The following is a 22,714-nucleotide window of genomic DNA, read 5'->3' as shown; positions in this document are numbered from 1 at the left end:
TGCTTGTTGGCATTAAAAAATAATTTTCCTGCAATAAATTACGTTGTAAGAGATTTCTCAAAAAAGGATAATTGGTAAGTGGATTGGATACACAGTGCCAAGTACGCTTATACTGGCGAGGAGCGCTTTTAGTACGAAGAAGCTCCGGAGCGATTTTGGTGCGCTGGTTAGTACGACTTTTTTCACGCTCCGAAGATATCAAGAGGTCGAAATGTCTGTCGCCATGTCTATAAAAACCGATCAGCCAATCAGACTGTGACGTTCGGGTCTTCCGAATGTTAGTATATGTTTATGTCCGGCTAGGAGGTAGGGAAAACAATGACAGTACTTTTCCAGAATCGAGTGATTTTAAGCAGCACTATTGTGTTCAAACATGAGAACAGTTTGATCAATTCGAAGAAATTTGCTTAACAAGAGGTAGACAAGGTACCATAAGCCACAGAAAAAATGTATCTAGATCGGCTATTTATGAACGGAATGATATAAGGCCGGCGTGTATAAGGTAGTCAGAAATAATATTAAAATGTATTTACACCATCCTCCTTTCTTCAGCATTGGAGTGCTGAATTTCTTCCACTCGCAGGCCACGTGGCATTTGGCAGCGCGATGTACACCGTACTAACTAGAAGGCCGAGCTAGGCTTTTTCCAGCCTTTGAGACGTTTTTTGGCCTGCGTCCTTGAAGATTCTGAAGAATTTAGATATTTCATTTCACCCAGTGTAAATGAATATCATCACGTTTTCTTAGTAAGTGCCAGCGTGAGTTGGCGTAGAGGTATTGGGCAAAGCCTCAGCCATCGAAAAAATTTGCGTTATTTTGGCTGACTGCGAGAGCGCACAACGCGAATATGACATGAAGGTTCCTCCAGTTTTCTGATATATAATGCCAGTTTAGCATTCATACCGACAAAAGAGAAGAGCATTTGTATTCAAGAAGTAAACAATTTACATCGCTTTCTGTTTATCTAAGGTGTGTTCTTTATTAGATAACTCATGGCGCAATTATCTCTACGCCTCACCCTGTCAAGCGGTTTTGAGAAGGTGCTTTGTATTCTGCAACAATTAACTCAATGACATATCTCGTGCAACTGCTAACCTACAGCTTTGTTTTATTGCGTTTAGGTGTTATCAATACCTACAGACCACCAGGCGGGGCGCAATCGCCTCGGACAAAAATGCATTACATGTTCAAATCTTGCAAAAAACCGGGTACGTGATTATTCATTAATTTCTCTAAGTAGGGTGCACAAAACGTGTTGTAAAATATTCGTTTAGTTATAAAAACAAACTGAAAAAATCCGTGTTCGATTTGTACGAGAAACGTTTTCAGCTGTTCAACTTTCAGATTGTATCATTCAATGCCGAGATTAAGGGCTGTTGGGCTGATCCTACTTTTAATTTTTGGTTAGCGTACTTTTATTCTTAATTTAACAGGCTTGAATGTAAAGGCTCGGCAGCTCTCTACCTGTTTAAGCATTGACGAAGAACAATAAATGCGAACTCTAATCACATTTTATAAGCTGAATTTCAACGTTCAGGAACCAGTTCGGTCCCTTTTTGCAAAAATGGCCAGTTGAACTTGATAGGACAAAATACGGACACAAAAAGTGATACATTCAAATTGCTGGTAAATGTACCCTGTCCAGCTGAACACTTTCAAACAAAATTAGCCAAAATTGTTTAGCTTAAGCCTGTAACACGGTCCGTTTTTTATGGGTGGGTCCTTTGCAAGGACAGGCGCCGCATCTGCACATACATAAATGTATAAATCTTTGATGACGCCACGTAGTTACTGGGCAGAATGCCTGAAGAATTGTTCACGTTTCTTCTTTTTCTTTGATTGAACTGTGATCCAAAGAAGAAGCGCTTTCTCCAAATACTTTGACTGGATAGCGTTAATGAGCTTATGTCGCACAAAAGCCAGCATCGGTGGCTTAAGATCCGAGATTGATTGATAGGCTCATGACGTCACAGACACGTGACCTCGCGTAGAAACATAAGACAACCGAAAACGCTCACGTGAATCGTGACGTCACGCGTAGGATGAAGGTGATTAAAAACATGACATGTAATGCAAATTAAAGGTCGTCACATATCTCAAATGATTTCACTTTCTAAACCAATTGTTTTGCCTTAAAAAAACGCCTTGAAGAATTTTAGGCTGGATTCGAAACCATTCTACTCGGTTAAGCGCCAGACACACCACAGTCTAGGCCAGCACGTTGCTGTTGCTATTGTGTGTCCAGATTTTAGAGGGTTTGCTGTGCTATCGCACTTGCTTCTACACCCCTTTTCGGGTCATCGTGCTCGTATTGGAGAAGCGAGGTCGCTGGAAAGTTTTTACTCCCGTCAACGTAGAAAGCCGAACAATTCAATAATGATATGCGGTAGACGTCACCTTGAGTGATTTCTTATGGGGTTCGATCTGTATTAAAGTTCCAAAAACGAAGATACCAGCTTCGTTTTTGGAACACAAATTCATTAGCTTCAAGGGATTTACCAGACAATTTGTAACTGTAAGGCTCCTTAATGTTAGATTATGTAAGCACCAGATATATGTTGGTGTATAATACACCGACCAAATATTATTAACTTTACGTAGTGAATGATTTACACCTGTATATCAGAAATTACATCCATTTGAATATTGTTATTTGTAGCAAAAAATTCCAAATACTTTACAGGGTAGCGTCAGCCACGCTCCTTGTAAGGGAGATTAGGTAGTATAGTATTTGTATGTCATGTGAAATGCGTAACTAGCCTAATCTATTTATTTCAAAATTATTGTTAAAGTATGTACGATTTCCCTTGCGGTTACTCGCCTCGGAGTATGACAGAACGCAGCGGTTCAATAACACGCAGTCATTTATTGACGGTCATTGCCCGCGCTGCAGGCCCAAATTTTGCCCCGCCCTTTTATCAGCGGCGGAGCGCCCCTCGCATGGACGATTGCGGTTGGCTACCGCGCGGTGTAAATGGGCAGAGACAATTTAACATCCGGGAAACCTAGTAAAACGCTTTGGTCCAACGGCTTGCTCGGGAGTATTCCATTCAAAACTTCGGGCAACCTCGGTACAATGATGCCTCTATAGCACATAATTGTAGTTGCGAAAACCTAGATTACTAATGACATTTTGTTTTCGTTTGTTGACAACCAACAAACTTGCCTGCGTTTCATCCTCTGGGTGCACTATAGATTTATTTCTTACTCGGTTGCACTGGCATTCACATTACAGAATTTGATTTAAATGCCCCAGATACAGACACGTGGCCTAACAATATGAAACAAGCAATATTCAAAAGCTAACCTGTAACTTTGGTGTCCCATGGATGTTTCTTGCAGATACAACGGAAGCGATTGAGATCAAGAACCTTAAAGCGGTTCTTAAAGACAGTGGTTTCGCATCGTGGCCCAAGGTTGTTTCGACCGCCTCCCCACCTAGAAATCAATATAATGTGATTAATGAACAAGGTTGGAATGGACTGTTTGGAATTTTTGTGGAAGAAAATTATTTCAACCCTGGTACCCATACAATATTTGTAAGTAACTGTGCCCTCTTAAATTTCCCTTCAGCCGCCTCGGTGGCTCCGAGGCGAGAGCGCCGGCCTACGGTGGCGGGTTCGAATCCCGACCAAGGTGCCCGCAATATGACGGAGGCTTATTACGGAGAAGGCGCCGTGTAACCGAGCTTTCGGTTGCACGTTGAAAGATCCCCAGGTGGTCGAAATTAATCCTCAGTCCTCTGCTGGGGCAAGCCAGATGCCCGTCGTAGGTTTGGCACGTAAAACCCCCAAATTTGATTTTTTTACTTTGAATTTTCCTTGAATGAAAAATTATATTGTTACGCCAAAACAGCAGCTTGGTCGAGTTGGTTGGGCATATTGCTGACTTCAAAGCGCACAAATGTCACTCATACACTCTAGTGTTTTTACAAACACACAGCATACCCACTCCATTGAACTCACACCTCTATTTCTTTTATTTTATCTTTTGTTGTCTTTTTCGTTTGTTAATCCAGTGCACACAAATTGTCCGCAAATATCTCATTGTGGTCAATATACAAAACCCACCACACAGCGTTTTCGCAACTACGTGTCGCCAGGTAAACTAACTCTTTTTTTTTTGACAACATGGACAGAGTACTGACGTATTTATTGTCAAGCCTAGCAATATCTTCGGCATCAATGAATTTTCTTGTTATTTGATTACTCTGCTTGCTTAGGATGGTGCAACTTGCAGAATGGCCGCACACACGCGATTCTAGCATTGTATGCCTACTGATCCGATAAAACAAAAAACAAAAAAAAACTTTTACGATTTTTGAGGTATGTAAACATTAAGTCAACAACAAGCATTTCTTCTTCAATGGAATGACAAATCTGCCGAAGGTATCGTGGGTGCAGCTTTACGACTACCTATTAGAGCCGTACATTCGTATACCTGAACACGACTTAAAACTTTCAAGTCTTTAAAGGCTTTAAACTTCATCGTGAACAGCAAAGCATCCGCGGTATACATCTACCTTTCCCAAGCACAGAAGGTACACGCCGAGCTTCGCCGCGGGGGTGCCGAGTCGGACCTGAGCTTAGCTGACAATCTCCCGAATGCTTTTGGTATACTTCCTTCAGTACGAACGCGGGTCTCTGTAATGTACACTTTTCTGTATTGCTCCGAGAATTGCTCGCCCCTATATTCAAGGTTTCTTTCCCAGAACTTCGCGTCGCCTTGCATTTGAACGTGAAGTAATGGCCTGGTTTCCAATTAGTGCTGTACGGAGATGGTCGATAGAGTTACCGCCTCGCCACATCCTTTGCTTTCTGATGTTACGCCATCTGTCGGCAGCACATCGAAGAAGGCGAGCACCGTCGTTGCCGTCCTGGCCGTCCTGCGATCACCCAAACTCGGCGGCGTCGGCGGCGTCTCTCCTCTTATCTGTCGAGAAACTTCACTTGTGACCATTTGTTAGAGCTGGCGCGCACTACCAACTTAAAAGCACGATACTGGGGAATTTCTAGAAGCGCATGACTCTCACGCAATTGCTCGCCAGAGCACCACGTGTCGTCGCGCACTCACCCAAACACAAGGTAAACTTAGGAGAACCAGAAGTATTTTTATGCACTGTCATGGCGGCCGGAAATGGTGCCCACACAATGCAAATCAAGGGTTTAGCAAAGAATATCAAACATCTCTCTTTCCGGGAACAAGACTGCCAGCCACAGGGAGGTCAAGGGTTAGATAAAATATACGAATCAGGTGAAAATTAACTCAAATATTCGAATCTACTTTTTAAATACTGAAAATAAACACATTGGTCCAATTATAATTCTTTCAATTATTATCGAGAGCCACCAAATCGACTCGTTTTATGAAGATTTAATGCAGTTATAGTCTTTTACTGCTTAAACAATGCTCCAATTGGAAGCGTTTCTAGGTTTCGGCTCCTTAATGGAGCGCATTTTTGCGCCAGCGGTCCTGTTCCAACGTGAACGAAGCGCAAAAGTACAACCTCTCAAAAGTGCACTAAGGGCACTTTCTTCTCTTATAAGGAAACAGGAAGGAATTTTGTTCCTCTATAAGTAAACTGCAGAAGCTACCGCAGTTAGTCCTTGCCGGTAAGTCTTAAAATATGCGGTACTCGCTGTGTCATCAAAAGCAAGGAAAACGTTCGAAGGCCAATCTTCTAAGCAAGAAAGTGTAGCCATTATTTCTATAATTATCTTTTAGTTCCGTACACTCTGTAAAGTGGTAAATATCAAGTTTTGAAATTTCTTTTACAAAGGATGTATACAAGTATGCCTGGACAATAGAATTACATATAAGGATTGTCTGAAATTACGAGGCTCTATCTAAAACGGGCTGTATAAATACCCGCCTTTACGCAGCAATCTAAACATTTGGTCAAATGTGGATTTCGCAGGTCGGTTTTACTTGGTAAGATTAAAAGGTGTAGCTCTTTTTCTCTAAAAATAGGGTCACCAAATTGCCAGGGTCAACGGCGGACAAAGACGCAGACAGCCGAGTCGAATTACGGGGCGCGTTCGGCGCGCGTATTGATAGATGACATCGGTAGCAGCTACGGACGGTGTAGCCGACGAGCGAAAGGTGTGGCCTACCGTCGGCATTCGCATTTATTCTTAAATTAAAGCTACATTATGAAAAGTCGTGTTCATTTTAATAGACCACGGTCGATATGGGCAGTTACAATGAGGAGGCAGCTCCATCTACCAATACGTGCGGCAAATGTGCCCCACAACTCGACTCAGTCATCTGCATCGCCGTCCGCCGTTGACGCTGGCAAGTTTTTTCACTCTATTTTTTTACGGAGTGAGAGGTATTGTTTGTAGTTTTACAAGATGAAAACGACCTGCCTATACAGCTTTCACGAAAAGTTTAAATTGCTATGTGAAGGCACCGATTTTCACGGCCTTTTTAGATCGGGGCCTCGTGATTTCAAACCCAATCTATATATATATATGTCACGAATGACAGACTAATCAGGAGGAAAGGAAATGAAATAAAGATTCAGTGGGGGCGAACGTGTACCAGAAACGGGAAAGAGAAGAAAAGAAGACGCCGAGAAAGCAGTAGCGAGCGTCGAAGGCGGCAGAGGCAAGCGACAGTACGTCGGCGTAACAGCTGGCTATCGCGACAAAGACTCAGTCAATCCATCGGCGATACGACGCTGGGCTCTTCATCTATTATGCTTTGTCATCTCGAATATTCTACCTAGAATGTTCGGTAAAGAGCTGGGGTGAGACTGACTAGACAAGGTAACTCTGGCCTCCTTATCGTTTACGCTCGGTGTATCAGTGTACGCGAATCGTCTAGGCGAATGGAGAAGCGTATCTTCTCGATCATGCACGCAGCAATTACCCCCCCCCCCCCTTTTTTTAAGCGCGTCGCATTGATGCAACAGAAAACAAAACAAAATGGTAAGCAAAAAAGTCTAACGATCTGAACCACTTCGGGTCGGGGCCGGCGTAGCGATAATGTTTGCATTCCGTCGGGCCCCACCTCCTAGTTGAGCTCCCCGAGGTGACGAAGTACCTTGCACAGTCCGAAGCACCGTTTGAACAGTTTTTCGCTGAGGCCATGGCGGCAAATGGGTGTCGACATTCACCTTGTCCCCGGGGTGGAAGTGAACGTCCCGACGACCAAGATTTTAGCGGCCAGCGTCGACACGCTGCTGGTTTTGAATTCGGAGTCGGGCGAGCTGGCGGACATGTTCGGCCCGACGAGCAACCACCTGAGTGTCGTCGCTTCAACCATCCCTTTTTCGTGCGGCGGCATCGCGTCTATACTCCGCGACAACTTTTCTTGGCGATGCAGTGGAAGGTACAGGCCCGCGTTCCCTCTCCCATTTTGAGTGTACGCAGGCTCTCCTCCTCTCCCCATTTCCGGGGAGAGGAGGAGAGCCCGCGCACACTCAAAATGGGAGAGGGGACGCGGGCCTGTGCCTTCCACTTCATTGCCAAGAAAAGTTGTCGCGGAGTATAGTATGTACGTTATTTTCCGACCATGTACCAGCTGGAGAGGCTTAACTCCAGTGGTCTCTTGAACAGCTGTGTTGTAGGCAAACGTGTCGTAGGGTAAGACCACGTCCCACGTCTTGTCCTCTATGTCGACGTATATAGGATCATGTCGGCGACGGTCTTGTTTAGCCGTTCCGTCAGCCCGTTCGTCTGTGGATGGTACACCGTCGTTCGATGATTACTGGGGTGGATGAGCCAAAGGTTCTCCTGACTTAGATGTGCCGAAAATGACGACCCTCGCTCCGTAATCAGTACTTCGGAAGCACCGTGCCTGAGAACGGTGGCCTCGACGAAGAACTTGGCTACTTCCCCAGCGGTTCCCGACGGGAGCGCTTTTGTCTCGGCGTACATTGTGAGGTAATCGGTCACGACGATGATCCACAGGCTTCCTTTCGTGGATGGCGGAAACTTGTCCAAGCAAGTTTATTCCGACCTGGTAGAACGAAGTAGTCGGGAGAGTGATCGACTGCAACTGTCCTGCCGGCTTCGTCGGTGTTTTTTTTTTTTTTTTTTGCATCGTTCGCATTTGCGGCACGATCGGACATAGAGGTAGCAAGCTTTCGGGAGCTTCGGTCAGTATAATTATTCCCGAATCCATGCAACTGTTCCAATGCAGCCCAAGTTCCCCGCCGCCGGATAATCGTGGCATGCTTGGAAGACTTCCGCTCCAAGACTCGCAGATATAACCAGCAGCGACGTCGAGTTGGTGCCGCTGACCTTGTCTTTGTACAGCATACTTTCTCGAAGGGCAAAGGTTGTCAGGGGTCCTGCGAAGACGCGTGAAACTGTACTCCCTCGTCCCTCCAGATGCTCGATGAGTGCACGAAGCTCAAGATCGTCTTTATGAAGTGCTGCGATGTTGCTCATGGTCACCGCGCCGACAAAAACGTCGTCGTCATCGTTGTCGCCGGTACGCTCAGAGTCGAACTCGACTGGTGCTCTCGACCAACAATCGGCACACTGTGCTTGCGGATGAACTTGTAGATCACACTCACGTGGAATTCATAAAGTCAAAGACAACCGTGCGAGACGTCCTGAAGGATTCTTGAGATTTGCGAGCTAACAAAGCGAGTGGTGATCTCTCTGACCAAACGAAACGGGCTTCTGTGCAGGTACAGGCGAAATGTTGTGATGACCATGAGGACGGCAAGACATTCTTTCTAGGTCATCGAGTAATTTGTTCAGCGTTCGAAAACGTCCGACTAGCGTAAGCGATCATACGCTCTCTTTCCTCCTGTCGTTAGGCCAGTACCGCGCCGAGTCCTGTATTGCTGATGTCTGCCTGAACTTCTGTTTCGGCTCACTGGTCGAACTGGTCACGAATAGGTGGCGACTGGAGTCGTCGCTTTAGCTCGTCATATGTCCTTTGTTCTTCTCCCCATTCGAAGGTCACAGCGTCTATCGTGAGGTACGTGCGCAGCGAAAAAAGGTTCGCGAAATCCAAAAACGAACCGCCTCTAATACACGCAAAACCTCAGGAATATTTCATACGGCCTTATTTTCGGGGGGCCATGGAACTGTCACTACGACGTGAGTCTTCTCAGGGTCAGGACGAACACTTTCGTTGCTCAGAAGGTGACCTAAGAACCTAAGTTTGCCGTAGGCGAACGGCACCTCGTCAGCTTGAGGGTGAGTGGGGTGGTCTTGATTGCTTGGAGATCGACCCGAAGGCGTCGCATGCAAGTGCTCGTCAAAGTTGGCCGTCGTGAAGGTAAACAAGACAGGTCTGCCATTTGAGGCCTGCCAGTACTGTGTCCATGACACGCTGGAAAGTGGCTGGCACCGTGCACAGTCCCAATGGCATCACCTTGAACTCGTACAGCCCATCGGGCGTAACGAAGGCGCTGTTCTCTCGGTCCCGTTCGTCAATTTGAATCTGTCAGTGTGCGCTCTTTATGTCAATCGACGAAACATATCGGGAGTAGCGCAGCCGGTAGACCGTATCGTCGATGCGAGGAAGCGTATGCACGTTTTTTTTCGTCACCGCGTTGAGCCTCCGGTAATCCACGCAGAATCGAAGCGTTCCATTCCTCTTTTTCACCAGTATGACTGGAGAGGCCCACTGGCTTCTTAACGGCTGGATGTTGTCTTCGCTGAGTATTTCTTAGACTTGCTTATGAATGGACTCTTTTTCCTTTGGGGATACCCGGTACGGCAGCCGATGCACAGGGAGCGCATCCTCGTTGGTAACGATGCAATGTTTGGCAACTGTTTTCTGGCGCGCGTTTGAGGTCGTCACAAAACAGTGGCTGAAATCAGCGAGAAGCTCACAAAACTTTCGTCGTTCTGTGGCACTGAACGTGGAGTTAACGTCAAGCTGCGTTGGCGGTGTACTGTATGGCAGCGATAGTGATGGTTCATCGGAGATCTCGGGGATCTCGGCGGCGTTCCGCAGTTCCTTGATGTGGCCTACAACGGTACCTTTCCTGAGGTGCTGCGCCTCCTGTCAAAATTTCGTCACGAGGACCACAGTGCATCCATCCTGCAGCTATGCCAGTCCCCTTGCGAATGCTTACTCCTGTGGGATTTCCCTTCCTGCTACCCGTCTCGGAGAATGACACAGCACACCGGTTCAACAACACGTAAACATTTAATGACCGCTATCGCCTGCGCCGCGATCCCAACAGCCCCCGCGCATCCGCTGCGACGGCCTTTTATCAGCGGCGGAGCGCCGCTCGCGTGGCCAGTTGCCCTTGGCCCCCTCGTGGCCAAGATGACCACTTATGATTGTCGGAGGGGCAGCCTGGGCCAACCGCTTGGAATCGCCAGGTTGCCCACACATCTCCCCCCTTCCAAAAACGAAAACAGAGGACGTCTTTGATGGTCTTCGGGGGGGCCTTCCTTCTTGGTCAGCAAGGGTCTTCTCAGATGAGCGAGCACGGGTCCGACGTCAGTACTTCCGGACAGTACTGATGCAGCCATGGGGGGTGGTCTGATGATGGGAGCTGCGTCGCCGCTGTCTGGCACGAGGAACTAGAAATTAAAAACAACATGAGGCCATGGCGCGGTAGGAAAAAGTAGCCGCGCACACGAAAGATGCCTGTCCCACTGTGCATGCGGGAGCGCGGACCATTTCTCTTCTCCTCCCCCAAAACACCGAAGAGGGCATGAAGATAATACGCTTAGAACTCGTGCTACTCCCGGTCGTCTTCACCGCCGTCTCAAGTTGTACCGCGGTAGAGACGGTGTGGAATCTTCCGAGAGGTGGTCCGGATAGTCGTCATCTGGAACCTGCGACACATCTACCTCCTCGGGTTCATAGAAAGCTTTTAGGTCGGCGACATGAATAGACCCGCACACTTCACCAGATTCACAATGCACCAGCTCATAAGACAGGTTGGAGAGCTTGCTACTAACACGGTAGGGGCCATCCCACCTCTTTGCTAAAGAGGCCGTGAAGCCTCTAGCAGCATCACTCAGCGGATGAGTTCGCCTCAGTACCAGATCTCCTACCTTGAACTGCAGATTTCGCCTACCCTTGTTGTACTGGTTTGCCTGCTGCAGTCTCGAGACGTCGAGGCTCTCTCGAGCTTCACGCAGGTTCTCCGTGAAACGCTTCCGGAGATCTTCTGCGAACTGCGTGGTTGTGCGCTGCGTGCTTGCAGGATCTGTGCAAAGGAGGCCGTTTCCCAGGGGAAACACGAGCTCTTTTCCAAAGTTAAGTTGGGCCGGAGTAAAACCCGTGGACCGGTTGATTGTTGTGCGGGTAGCGAATGCCATTTCTGCTAATTTCGCGTCCCAGTCTTTGTGTCGCTCTGTATGCGATACAAGCATCTGCTTCAGGTTACGGTTCACTCTTTCCGTGATATTCGCCTGTGGATGGTAGGGCGAAGTCCGTTTGTGCCGTATGCCTAGCGCCTTACACGCATCCACGAACACCTTGCTAACAAAATAAGAAGCGTTGTCTGTAATAAGCGTTGCGGCAAAGCCAAAGCGCGCGAACGTCTCGAGAAGACAGTCCCAGATTTTCTTAGAGTCTAGTTTGCGCAAAGGAAACATTTCGACCCATTTTGTGAAATGGTCGGTCACTACTAGCAAATACTGATTGCCGCGTGGACTACGGGGAAAGGGACCGACAACGTCGCAGGCAACACACTCCCAGGGGTACTTGCTTTTGACCGACTGCATTAAACCTGGTGGTTGGCCACCTCGGGGTTTTGCCTTCTGACAAACCGGGCAGCTACGAGCGTACCTCATCACATCCTGCCTCATACCTGGCCACGTTGCAATTTGGGACAACTTTTCGTACGTTTTGCTCCCACTGCTGTGGCCTGCCAAGGCGGGATCATGCATATATCTTATAAATGACTTACGCAGTTTACGTGGTATTACAGACCGGAATGGCGGGCCGCTGGATCCATCGTCCGCCTGGGGGATGTATCGCAGCAGGATGCCGTCGCTGCTGAGCAGGTATGAGTCCAAGTCTCTGGGATTCCCAGCGTCGGCTGAGTTTTCTTCTGCCAGCTGGTGCATCACCTTCTGACAAAGTCCATCGGACAGCTGGGCCGCTCGGAGCTCCTCTCTGCTCACCAGGGTTCCCCACCGCGACTCTGGTGTGATGGGCGCCGCATTGGCCAGTGCCACCAAGTCGGGATCCACCTGCATTTCCTGCCCGAGAAGTGGAGCACGGGACAACGCATCTGCAACGTGGTTAGCCACTCCACGCTTGTACTCGATTGTGTATTTGTAGCGCTGGAGCGAAAGGGCCCATCGAGCGAGTCGTCCTGCAGGGTTTTGAAGCCCTTTGAGCCACGAGAGAGCCATGTGGTCAGTTTGAATGCTAAACGAAGCGCCGTCAAGGTACATGTCAAACTTCTTAAGCGCAAAAATAATTGCCAGGCACTCTTTTTCGGTTGTTGAGTAGTTTCGCTCCGCTCCGGTTAACGTATGACTGGCGAAAGCTACGGGACGAAGAACGCTGTCATGTTCCTGCAGAAGGACTGCTCCTAATCCGTAATCGCTTGCGTCGGTCTGCAAGACGAACGGACGATTCAAGTCGGGCAGGTTTAAACACGCGTTTTCAGTCACAGCCCTTGAAAGACACGCGAATGCGGTTTGCTGCTCTTGCCCCCAGCACCATTTCGTTTTTTTGCGGAGCAATCGGTTCAGGGGTTCAGTTATCTCAGCGCATTGCGGAATAAAATCTCTATAAAACGCAATCATCCCGAGATATCTCTGTAGGCTTTTGACGTCATAAGGGGGTGGGTACTCCGTTATTGCGCGCAGCTTATCTTCATTCGGCCGCAGCGTTCCGTTATCCACAACAAATCCGAGAAGGTTGATTACAGGCGATGCCAACTGGACTTTATCTGGATGAATCGTAAGGCCGGCTTGACGCATTCGTTCGAGTATGATCTGAAGGTGCACGAGATGCTCCTCGAATGTTCGTGAAAAGACCACTACGTCATCCATGTACGCCATCGCAAACTCGTACTTCGCGTCACCGAGGACAACGTCCATTAGGCGTTGAAAGCTGGCGGGAGAGTTGGACAAACCAAAGGGAAGGCGAGTGAATTCGAACAACCCCCTATGGCAAATGAATGCGGTCTTCTTTACATCAGCCGGATGAACTTCGATTTGAAGAAATCCGCGGCTGCAATCGAGGGTTGTGAAAACAGTCGCGTTTCCAAGGGCATACATTACTGAGGAAATACTAGGAAACGGGTAACTGTCTCTGACTGACACTTCATTTAGGCGCCTGTAATCAACACAAAGCCTTGCTGTGCCGTCCTTCTTTGGAGCAAGGACTACCGGGGAAGCCCACGGGCTTTTTGACTGACGTACTGCGCCTGTGTCGATCATTTCCAATAGCGCCGCATCAAGAAGTTCGCGCTTGTGGGCACTTATGGGTCTCGGATTGCACCTCCGGGGAGGTGCATCCTTGGTTTCGATGCGGTGCTGTAGGAGATCGGTTTTCCCAGGTCTTTCCGTGAACATCGGCGAGAAGGGTTCCAGCAGTTTCTGGAGCTGCTTCTGTTTGTCTTCACCGGAACACTTTTGCACGGCTTTGAGCACGCTGTCTGGAAGTAAAGGCATCTGCCCGGCAAAGTTTAACGGGAACGCTTGGCCGCGAATACAATCCTGCCGTCTGGTAAACGGCGTTAATTTCGTTTCGCCACCCAACCAATATCCAGCCTGGGCAAAGTCGAGCAAAACCCGCTCCGCTGCAATAAAATCTCTACCAAGGATCATGGGCACCGGCAGTTCTGGGAGGTATACGAACCGTTGTCTTCGTTTTCTACCATGAAAGGAAATTCGTAACCTGACTGCGCCGGCAGCAGGCAGTACGGACCCCGATGCTACTTGCAATTTCACGTTTGCTGACCGAAGATGTATCTTTCTCTTGTTACATTCCGCAAATACTGCATCCCCAATAAGCGATATGTTTGCTCCAGTATCTAAAAGAGCGGCTACTGGCATACCTAGTACATTCACAGTCATACGAGGTTCAAGAGACTTGGGTGTAGATTCGATTCTACTCACAGCTGGGATGAGCAATGTCGGTTCCTCGTTTAGTGAGGTTGTTCCTACCCCCGTCGGCTGGTGCGAGTCCATTAGCGGCCGGCCATCCAGAGCGACCATCCTTGGTGTTGAGAACTTCAAAGCGGCTCTGACGCTGGGGATCGTGCCGGCCTTTGGCTGAAAGGGAATCGCATTAGGGTCCAACTCAAATGCAGTTGCTTCGGGTAGCGTAGGACCGGGAACAGTGGAAGCTGTACGCCCGGGGATCAGTGCAAAGGCAGACGCGCCGGGAGTCTCATGACCGAGAATTTTGTGAGCTGGCCGCCCGGGTGTCACTGCAACAGCAGGCACGCCGGGAGTCTCAAGACCGCGAACGGTGTGAGCTGGGCGCCCGGGTGTCGGTGTGAAAGCCGACACGCCGGGAGTCTCACGGCGAAGAGTGTTATGAGCTAGCCGCCCGGATGTCTGTGCAAAAGGAGACACGCCGGGAGTCTCAAGACCGCGAACGGTGTGAGCTGGGCGCCCGGGTGTCGGTGTGAAAGCCGACACGCCGGGAGTCTCATGACTGAGAATGTTGTGAGCTGGCCGCCCGGGTGTCACTGCAACAGCAGGCACGCCGGGAGTCTCAAGACCGCGAACGGTGTGAGCTGGGCGCCCGGGTGTCGGTGTGAAAGCCGACACGCCGGGAGTCTCACGGCGAGGAATGTTATGAGCTAGCCGCCCGGGTGTCTGTGCAAAAGTAGACACGCCGGGAGTCTCAAGACCGCGAACGGTGTGAGCTGGGCGCCCGGGTGTCGGTGTGAAAGCCGACACGCCGGGAGTCTCATGACGGAGAGTGTTGTGAGCTGGCCGCCCGGGTGTCACTGCAACAGCAGGCACGCCGGGAGTCTCAAGACCGCGAACGGTGTGAGCTGGGCGCCCGGGTGTCGGTGTGAAAGCCGACACGCCAGGAGTCTCACGACGAAGAGTGGAAGTGTTATGAGCTGGCCGCCCGGTTGTCGATGCGAGAGCAGACACGCCGGGAGTCTCAAGACCGCGAACGGTGTGAGCTGGGCGCCCGGGTGTCGGTGTGAAAGCCGACACGCCGGGAGTCTCATGACGGGGAGTGAAAGTGTTATGAGCTGGCCGCCCGGTTGTCGATGCGAGAGCAGACACGCCGGGAGTCTCAAGACCGCGAGCGGTGTGAGCTGGGCGCCCGGTTGTCGACGCGAACGCGGACACGCCGGGAGTCTCATGACGGAAAGTGTTGTGAGCTGGCCGCCCGGTTGTCGATGCACGTGCAGACACGCCGGGAGTCTCAACACCGCGAACGGTGTGAGCTGGGCGCCCGGGTGTCCATGGAAAATCGGACACGCCGGGAGTCTCACAACGAGGAGTGTTATGAGGAAGAAAAAGTGATAGAGGGCCACCGAGGGTCGATAGAAAAGCGTCAGTCCCCGGAGCCCGTGTGAGCCTCCGGGAGGCCCGGAGGCGGCTGCGGCGACTCGATCTCGTGGATTGTGTTTTTGACGCGGCCGGCGGAGAGTAGAAATTTCTTACCACCGCCGGCCGTAGCCGTTTCCCTGTGTCTGAGGCGGCCGCTGCCGTTCGCTGCAGTCCCGGTGTATGTGTCCTGGCTGGTCGCATCGAAAACAACGGGGCGTGACCCGCCCGTCGGCTTCGTGCGGTGTCCCGCTCTCTTTTGCCTCTCCCGAGCTCCGCGTTACCGGTCCAGAGGACAAGAACTCATCTTGACCAATGGAGGGGCTGTAGCGTTGTGATTGCGTGCCTTCGTAACCGCTGCACCTCCGTGATTCGTATGCACGAGGATCTAGGGTTCGTGATTCGTATGCACGAGGATCTGCGGTTCGGGGGACGGGCGCCTGATTGGAATCGTCTTGTTCTCTCTCGACTCTATGTGCACGTGCGTTTCCAGACCACGCAAATGATGGTTCCAGAGTCATGTTCTGCGGTGGAGGGGGTCGGTATCTTAGTTCCGCGAGGATGTCGGCCTGGATGGTGATTGCCTCCCGTGCCATCTCGTCTAAATTCGTAAAGGTACGTCCCCTGAGATGGGGATGGAAACGCGGGTGGCTTTGGCGGATGGCGCGTTGTACTTTCTCCGCGTCCGGTGCCGCGGCGTCGGCGATATCATACAGGCCCTGGAGAGCCCTTACAAACTCAATAAGTGACTCTTCCGGGTGCTGTGTGCGCGCGCGCAGCTCGTCTTTAATCCGCACGCTGTAATCCGGAGGCAGGAACTCCGTCCTAAATCGTGCCTCAAAATCTGACATACTTGTGAATTTAGTTTGTCTTTGCCTCCACAGTGCTGCACTGTCTGTCAGTGCAACCGGCAAAAGGCGGGTGAGGATGGTTTCGTCGTCAATTCCCGACGCAGCTTGGTAGTCCCGCAGTTCCGAGACAAACATCGCAACTGACTTTCTATCTGCGTACCCCGAAAAAACCGGAACGCTAAGCGAGAGCCTTAGGAAGTCCCTGGGGGGCGTACTTCCAGCAGGAGTGGGTCTTGAGCGCATCATCTGCTCTCGTTGTATGTTAAGAAGCATGGTCATGGCCACTCTTAGTTCTGCTAGACCACCCTCTAATGATGCGTCTACCGGGACTGAGACTGCAGGCTTAGCGTCTGGTTTTATGTCACTGGCGGCGTTATCCGCGAGTGCACCGAGCGTCAAAAGGTCGTCCTCACTCACGTTTCTGTCGGCGTCCTCTGTAGACGACATCGTGTTGTAGTGGAGACTTGCGCAGGTCGTTGAACGTGGGCTTCCGAAGAAACGCCCCCTCAACTTTGGGCAAACTCAGGAACGCAAAATTGACTATGTAAAACGTAAGAACGAACCCAGTTTGCTGCCATCCTCCCAGACGAGCAGCATATCACGTCTGGGCGCCAGTGTGGGATTTCCCTTCCTGCTACCCGTCTCGGAGAATGACACAGCACACCGGTTCAACAACACGTAAACATTTAATGACCGCTATCGCCTGCGCCGCGATCCCAACAGCCCCCGCGCATCCGCTGCGACGGCCTTTTATCAGCGGCGGAGCGCCGCTCGCGTGGCCAGTTGCCCTTGGCCCCCTCGTGGCCAAGATGACCACTTATGATTGTCGGAGGGGCAGCCTGGGCCAACCGCTTGGAATCGCCAGGTTGCCCACACTCCTTATCCTAAAGCATGTTGGACGTTCCCTTCCAGAAGAACCTCCCCTCAGGCGACTTCATCGATCACAACGGGCAGAAGAATACTTGACCGCGGCGGCAGGTTCAGATTATCAGCAAAAACTCGGACGGCTGCTCGCGTCGTTTTGGATTCCTCCGGGGAGAGCACGGTCCTTCGAAGCGAGAACCTGTTTTCTCCAAGATCGGTCACGGCACCGTATTTACACAGGAAGCTCATGCCAAGTACGACGTTTCTCGCACATTCCTGAAGAACGACGAACGTGACTGGACAAGTCTCTCCGTGAATTTTGACGTGATCAGTTCCTGTCCCAACAGGCGTGAGTAGGTGTCCCCTGGCTGTGCGTATTTGCGGGCCGTCCCAGAGTATTCAGATTTTCTGAAGGCGGCAAGAGAGCTTGCTCTTAAATCTGAGTAATCTTCTCAGGTGTCCACAAGTGCCGACACGTCGCGGCCGTCGATGACAACGTTCAGGTTGTTGGGCACCGTCGCAGAATCGTTTCCGATGCTTGGTCGTCGCTGGAGTGAGGGCCCTCTGACGCTCTTGGAGATTGTTTCTGGCAGTCGTACTCAACTTTCCGAGGGGAAAAGGGGGCCGGTCAGTCAGGATGGTGACGACCGATGATGGTGTTCGCCCGATGGATGTCCCCCGGGAAGTCAAATAAGAAAAAAAAACACTAAAAGTTGTTCGATTTCGCTGGACACATTACGACGTTGGTTGGTTTACGATGGCCAGTGTGGCCACGCTTTTTTCAAAACAAAACGACAACAAGTCAACAATAATTTACAGAACTCCCAAAATTAAAACCCATACTTTAGTCCCCCAGTCTCAAGAGCCGAATCTGCCTGATCTCAAAAGCCGAATCCCTGAGAATCCTCTCGGGAGCCCTTTTCTAAACTCGTAGGGGCCTCTTTTCCCTCCAGAAACGGTCCAGTCACTTCAAATTTGCCCATTGTCACGTGGTACACCCTTACCCAATGATCAGCGAGCTGTCAACTTGACCCCCCTCCGACAATTCAACGGTCAAACCCACATTCTTTGTAGAGTCACCACATGCTTTCCTTACCGTCTGGCTGGCGCCACCAAGTTAAGTTATTGCGTTGACTAAAGCGAAGTTCCTACACTAAGCGGGAAAATACGCTGGACACAAGCACACCCGCTTAAAAGTCACAAGTGCGGACAGAAGCCCAAGACAGGGGTGTTCCGGCGCCCCAAGCTCAAATCCAATCCGTTTGTTAACGACCGGGGTCCGACTCTTTCCACCGAGCCCCCTCGGCTGCCCAAAGCCCCCCGCGCTTGAGAGAACAAGACGACTCCCCGTTCACGCTCTCACCCCCTGCCGCGGGTCTGCGAGCAAACGCCAAAAATGTGGACACAAACTTAGGAGATAAAAAAAAACGATGCCGACGCAACTGTAGAAAGATAGACTTTTGCAAAACAAATCTTACTTATTTCTAACAAAATCCTTCGTTACTTAACAGTCGTCTTCAGCAATTCTACCTCCAGGGGTTGCTACGCTTAGTTTCCCCGACAAGGTTGGGAAGACAAGCTCTCTCGACGTGACCTTTGAAGTTGCGACGCCGACGACGCCGACGACGGCAAATTGGATCCCCGGGGGGAAACCGGTGCCGGTGACGGCGGACGGTGCAGGTATACTCCTTGATGTTTCGCTGTCGTTCTCCGCGCCTCGGGCGGGGTACGTTCGGTGCGAACCCACGAAGCCCAGGCTACCGATAGGGGCATCGCCGGTACACGTGATCGGCTTCCCTGCAGTGGTAGCACAGCGGGCGTCGGTGAACCGTGCGCCACACATCCGTCCTCCTTGGCGCCGGGGGTTTGGCTCGGACGTACGGAGCTTGTTCCTCAGTGAGCCGAGCGTAATGAGGCGTATGGGTTTCTCGTCGAGGGGGCGCCGTGTGCTGGTACTGGCGGGTTGCTGGCGGCGGTCGTCGGGCCGTAGCGGTGCAGCTCAGAGTCATTTCCTCAAGCGGCGTAGGGTTGACAGGAGCCCGCGGTTCGATGGCTTTCTGTAACTCTTTTCACACGATTCGGCGAAGGACAATCATTCTGGCGGATCGGCACCAGGCAGCAGCTTCTTGAGTTCTTCGCGAACAACGTTGCGGATGATTTCGCGGAGTTCGTCGGTGCTGCTGCTGAGCTCGGATCGGACTGATGCCACAGTTTAGACGTCGTTGAGTCGATGATAGTGGCGAGCTCGGGCCGCTAGCGCCCGCTTGATCTTTGTTGCTTCTGCTAGAATCCCGTCGACGGTCGTTGGGGGGTTGTGGACGAGGCCGCCGAAGATGTAGCTCTTCACACCTCCCATGAGAAAGCGCAACTTTTTTTCGTCAGTGGCTTGTGGACCGGCGCGTGCACTTAAGCGTGGCACATCGTGAACACAGCTGGTTATGCTTTCGTTGGGGGTCTGAATCCGTGTTTGAAGCAGATTCTCCGCCCGCCGCCTTCGGTGTTGGCTCGTAAAGGTCCGCTTCAACTCAGCCACGGAGATGTCCCACGACGCGAGTGAAGCCTCGTGGTTTTTAAACAAGTGACTCGCAGTGCACTCCAGCGAAAAGTAGAGGTTCTGCAGGTTCTACTTGGCAGTCCATCTGCCGTGCCGTGCCACGCGCTCGAAGTGTTGGATCCACTCCTCAACGTCCTCGTGGATCTCGCCGTGGAAGGGCTTCAGCGTACGAAGGGCAACAGGCAGGTAAACGACGGGGGAGGCAGCTACAGGAGTTTCAGTTCGCAGGGCCGGGTGGTCATAGTTGGTTTCGTCGACTTCCTCTGGGGGTCCCGTAGAAGTCCGAATTCCAGTGCTGGATCTTTTGTACGGTGGCTTCCTCGGGTCTCGGTTGTCTCCACAAACGGTCTTCTTGAGCCCAGAGGTGGGCTTGCGCTGCGAGGCCTTGGAGGGGTACGTTTCATGGGCTGCGGTACCCCGCACCATCCCCAGAAATGACATGAATGACAAAAGAGGGCGGAGAAAACGAAATGAATCAAAGACTGAATGGGGTAAACTTGTGCCAGAAACGAAAAAGAGTAGAACAGACGTCGAGAAAGCAGCATTGAGCGTCGACGGCGGCAGAGGCAAGCGACGGTACGTCCGCGCAGCAGCTAGCTATCCCGAGAGAGAATCAGTGAATAAATCGGCGACACGGCGCTTGGCTCTTTATCAACTATGCTTTTCACTATTCTACCTAGAATGTTAAGAAAAGAGCTAGGGTGAGAGTGCGTAGACAAGAACATTGTGCCCTCCTTATCATTTCCGTTGGGTTTAACAGCCTACGAGGATCTTCTAGATGAACGGAGAAGCGTATCTTCTAGAACATGCACGTGCAATATATATATATATATATATATATATATATATATAGAGAGAGAGAGAGAGAGAGAGAAAGAGAGGGTGGTTTTATCTCAACTCAAATACGGATTTGGGGACGAATTTTTAATTTTGACGAAAAAAATCTGCCTTTTGGGGAAAACCCTCTTGTGACATGGAGTGTAAAGGCCCGTTCACACTCTTGCAACCGACTACGACCGAGAGAGACCAGACCGGTTTTTAAGCCTCTTGCGATCTCTTAGGACCAGCTCCACTGCCGCGCATCCGGTCTTAAGAAGTCGCAAAAGGCTTAAAAACCGGTCTGGTCTCACTCGGTCGTACTGGGTTGCAAGAGTGTGAACGGGCCTTTAACCGTATGTTCGGGCGATTTTTTGTTCTCGAGTTATGAACATTTTAAGCAGCCGAGGCTCAAACTGACCTTTCTCTCGCCTGTCCGAGGTGTCATGTTTCACTCCTTACAACCTTTTTGCCTTTTTTTGGTACTGCAATGTAACTTTTTTCGGCCACGCTCAGAACAGGAATTATTTATGGCCAATACTTTTATTAGGATTATTTATCTTCACTTTTGTCTTAAATATTGTCAAACTGTTTGCCTTTGACAATATTCGTCAATGTTTGACCAGCTCTTCCGTGTGACCTATTTGAGATATTGTAACATATTTAGTATTTTCAGAAAGCGGAAAGTATATTATTTCTATCGATATCGAATTTAATGTTGTGTGTAAAATAGAAAAGGCACTGTATTCTCGTAATGCAAGGATTATTTCAAACGTTTTGCCAATTGGAGTTTCATTTTCTACAAAAGCCTACCTTTTATTCGACAGCTTTTTTTCTGTAACTGTCTATTGTAGTGCTTTATAAGGTAATAAAATAGAAACTGTAATATTTTGTTTGCATGGCACCTGTGAAAGCTTGAAGTCTAATTTTGTTTCACTCTTTTGTTCGTAAATCAACTTACTCGCAAAAATACACAAACCCAAAATTGGCGCCTCTTATTTTTTTTAATAGATACCTGTGAACACACTTGTTCTCTGATAAGTACTTTTAACGCGATTCTTTATACCAAATATGTTTTAGAAAATTGGCCAATATGACGTTTTTGGACAATATTTATGAAAGGTTACCAGCTCTTTCGTGTGACCTATATGAGGTGTCTTAACATAATTAGTATTTTCAGAGAGCTTAGAGTATACTCCGTCTAATGATAACACATATGATGCTGTGTGTAATAAAGAAAAGGCAGTATTTTTTCGTAAAGCAAGGACTTTTTGAAAAACTTTGCGAACTGGAGGTCGATTTTTTAAAAAGCCTACCTTTTATTTGGCTAATTCTTTTTGTCTAGCCATCCATTGCAGTGCTTCACAAAGTAAAGTAAACAAGAAATGTAATATTTTGTTTGTATGGCGGCTATAAATCTTAGATTTATCCTTTTGTTCACTTGTCGCCCAGTAATACAAGCGACTCACAAAAATACACGAAATCATAATTAACTCGTCTGAGGTTTCTAGTACCTACCTGTAGATTCTTTTAATAAAAAAGGATACAAACAGCGAGTTATGCTAATAGAGCACCTAGGTCATAATATCTTTAATGTTAGGTTTTTAATTGTGAAACCGCTTTTCTGAAACAATATTTGACAAAGTTCAGCAAGCTGGGCTGTGTGACCTAATCAATAAATTTTTATGGTCGTTACATCGCCGTAAAGCTCCCATTAAGTTCTCTCTTTTGAATATAATTTAAATGGTGTTTTTGCACAACGATCAAAAGGGAACGAAAGGAACCATATCGTATTCTCATGTTCAACACTTTGAACGAGGGCGCAAATAAAAGCCCCGGGAGATGATGTAGTGTAGCCCCGTTCTGATTGCAGAACATTCTCTCCCTCTGTGTCCTTCGAACTCTTTCGAAACACGACCTTTACCTCGAAGCGTTAAAAAGTGTTGCTAACCCATTCGACAAAACCTAGAATACAAAGGATCCTTTTGGGAACGCCCTGAATGGCTCCGTTAAGCAGGAATAGACGGAGATTTCCTAAAACTTCTTGTTTCGCACAAACAGTGCAATCTTCTGATAGCGAACCCTGAGAGATACGGGATTTATGTGTTTTGGGGGTCACGGTAATAAGCATCTCCTCCAGGACCTCCACAAAAGACCCGACAAAAGAACTGCCCCCCCCCTCCCCCCCCCCCCCCCCCCCCCCCCCGCGGCCC

General features: G+C 49.6%; 1 protein-coding gene across 1 annotated transcript in view; it reads left to right on the top strand.

The window, feature by feature from the left end:
- LOC115332169 (neprilysin-11-like) overlaps nucleotides 1-22,714 on the top strand; it is a 97,648-nt gene that overhangs the window by 12,557 nt on the left and 62,377 nt on the right. Inside the window, exons 4-5 of the mRNA XM_040216233.1 lie at nucleotides 1,122-1,208; nucleotides 3,343-3,539. Of these exons, the coding sequence (XP_040072167.1) occupies nucleotides 1,122-1,208; nucleotides 3,343-3,539 (284 nt within the window). The remainder of the gene's footprint in view (nucleotides 1-1,121; nucleotides 1,209-3,342; nucleotides 3,540-22,714) is intronic.

This window comes from Ixodes scapularis, unplaced genomic scaffold (genome assembly GCF_016920785.2).
Source record: "Ixodes scapularis isolate PalLabHiFi unplaced genomic scaffold, ASM1692078v2 PGA_scaffold13__105_contigs__length_92229423, whole genome shotgun sequence".
NCBI lineage: Eukaryota > Metazoa > Arthropoda > Arachnida > Ixodida > Ixodidae > Ixodes > Ixodes scapularis.
This window is presented reverse-complemented; position numbering and strand designations above follow the sequence as displayed.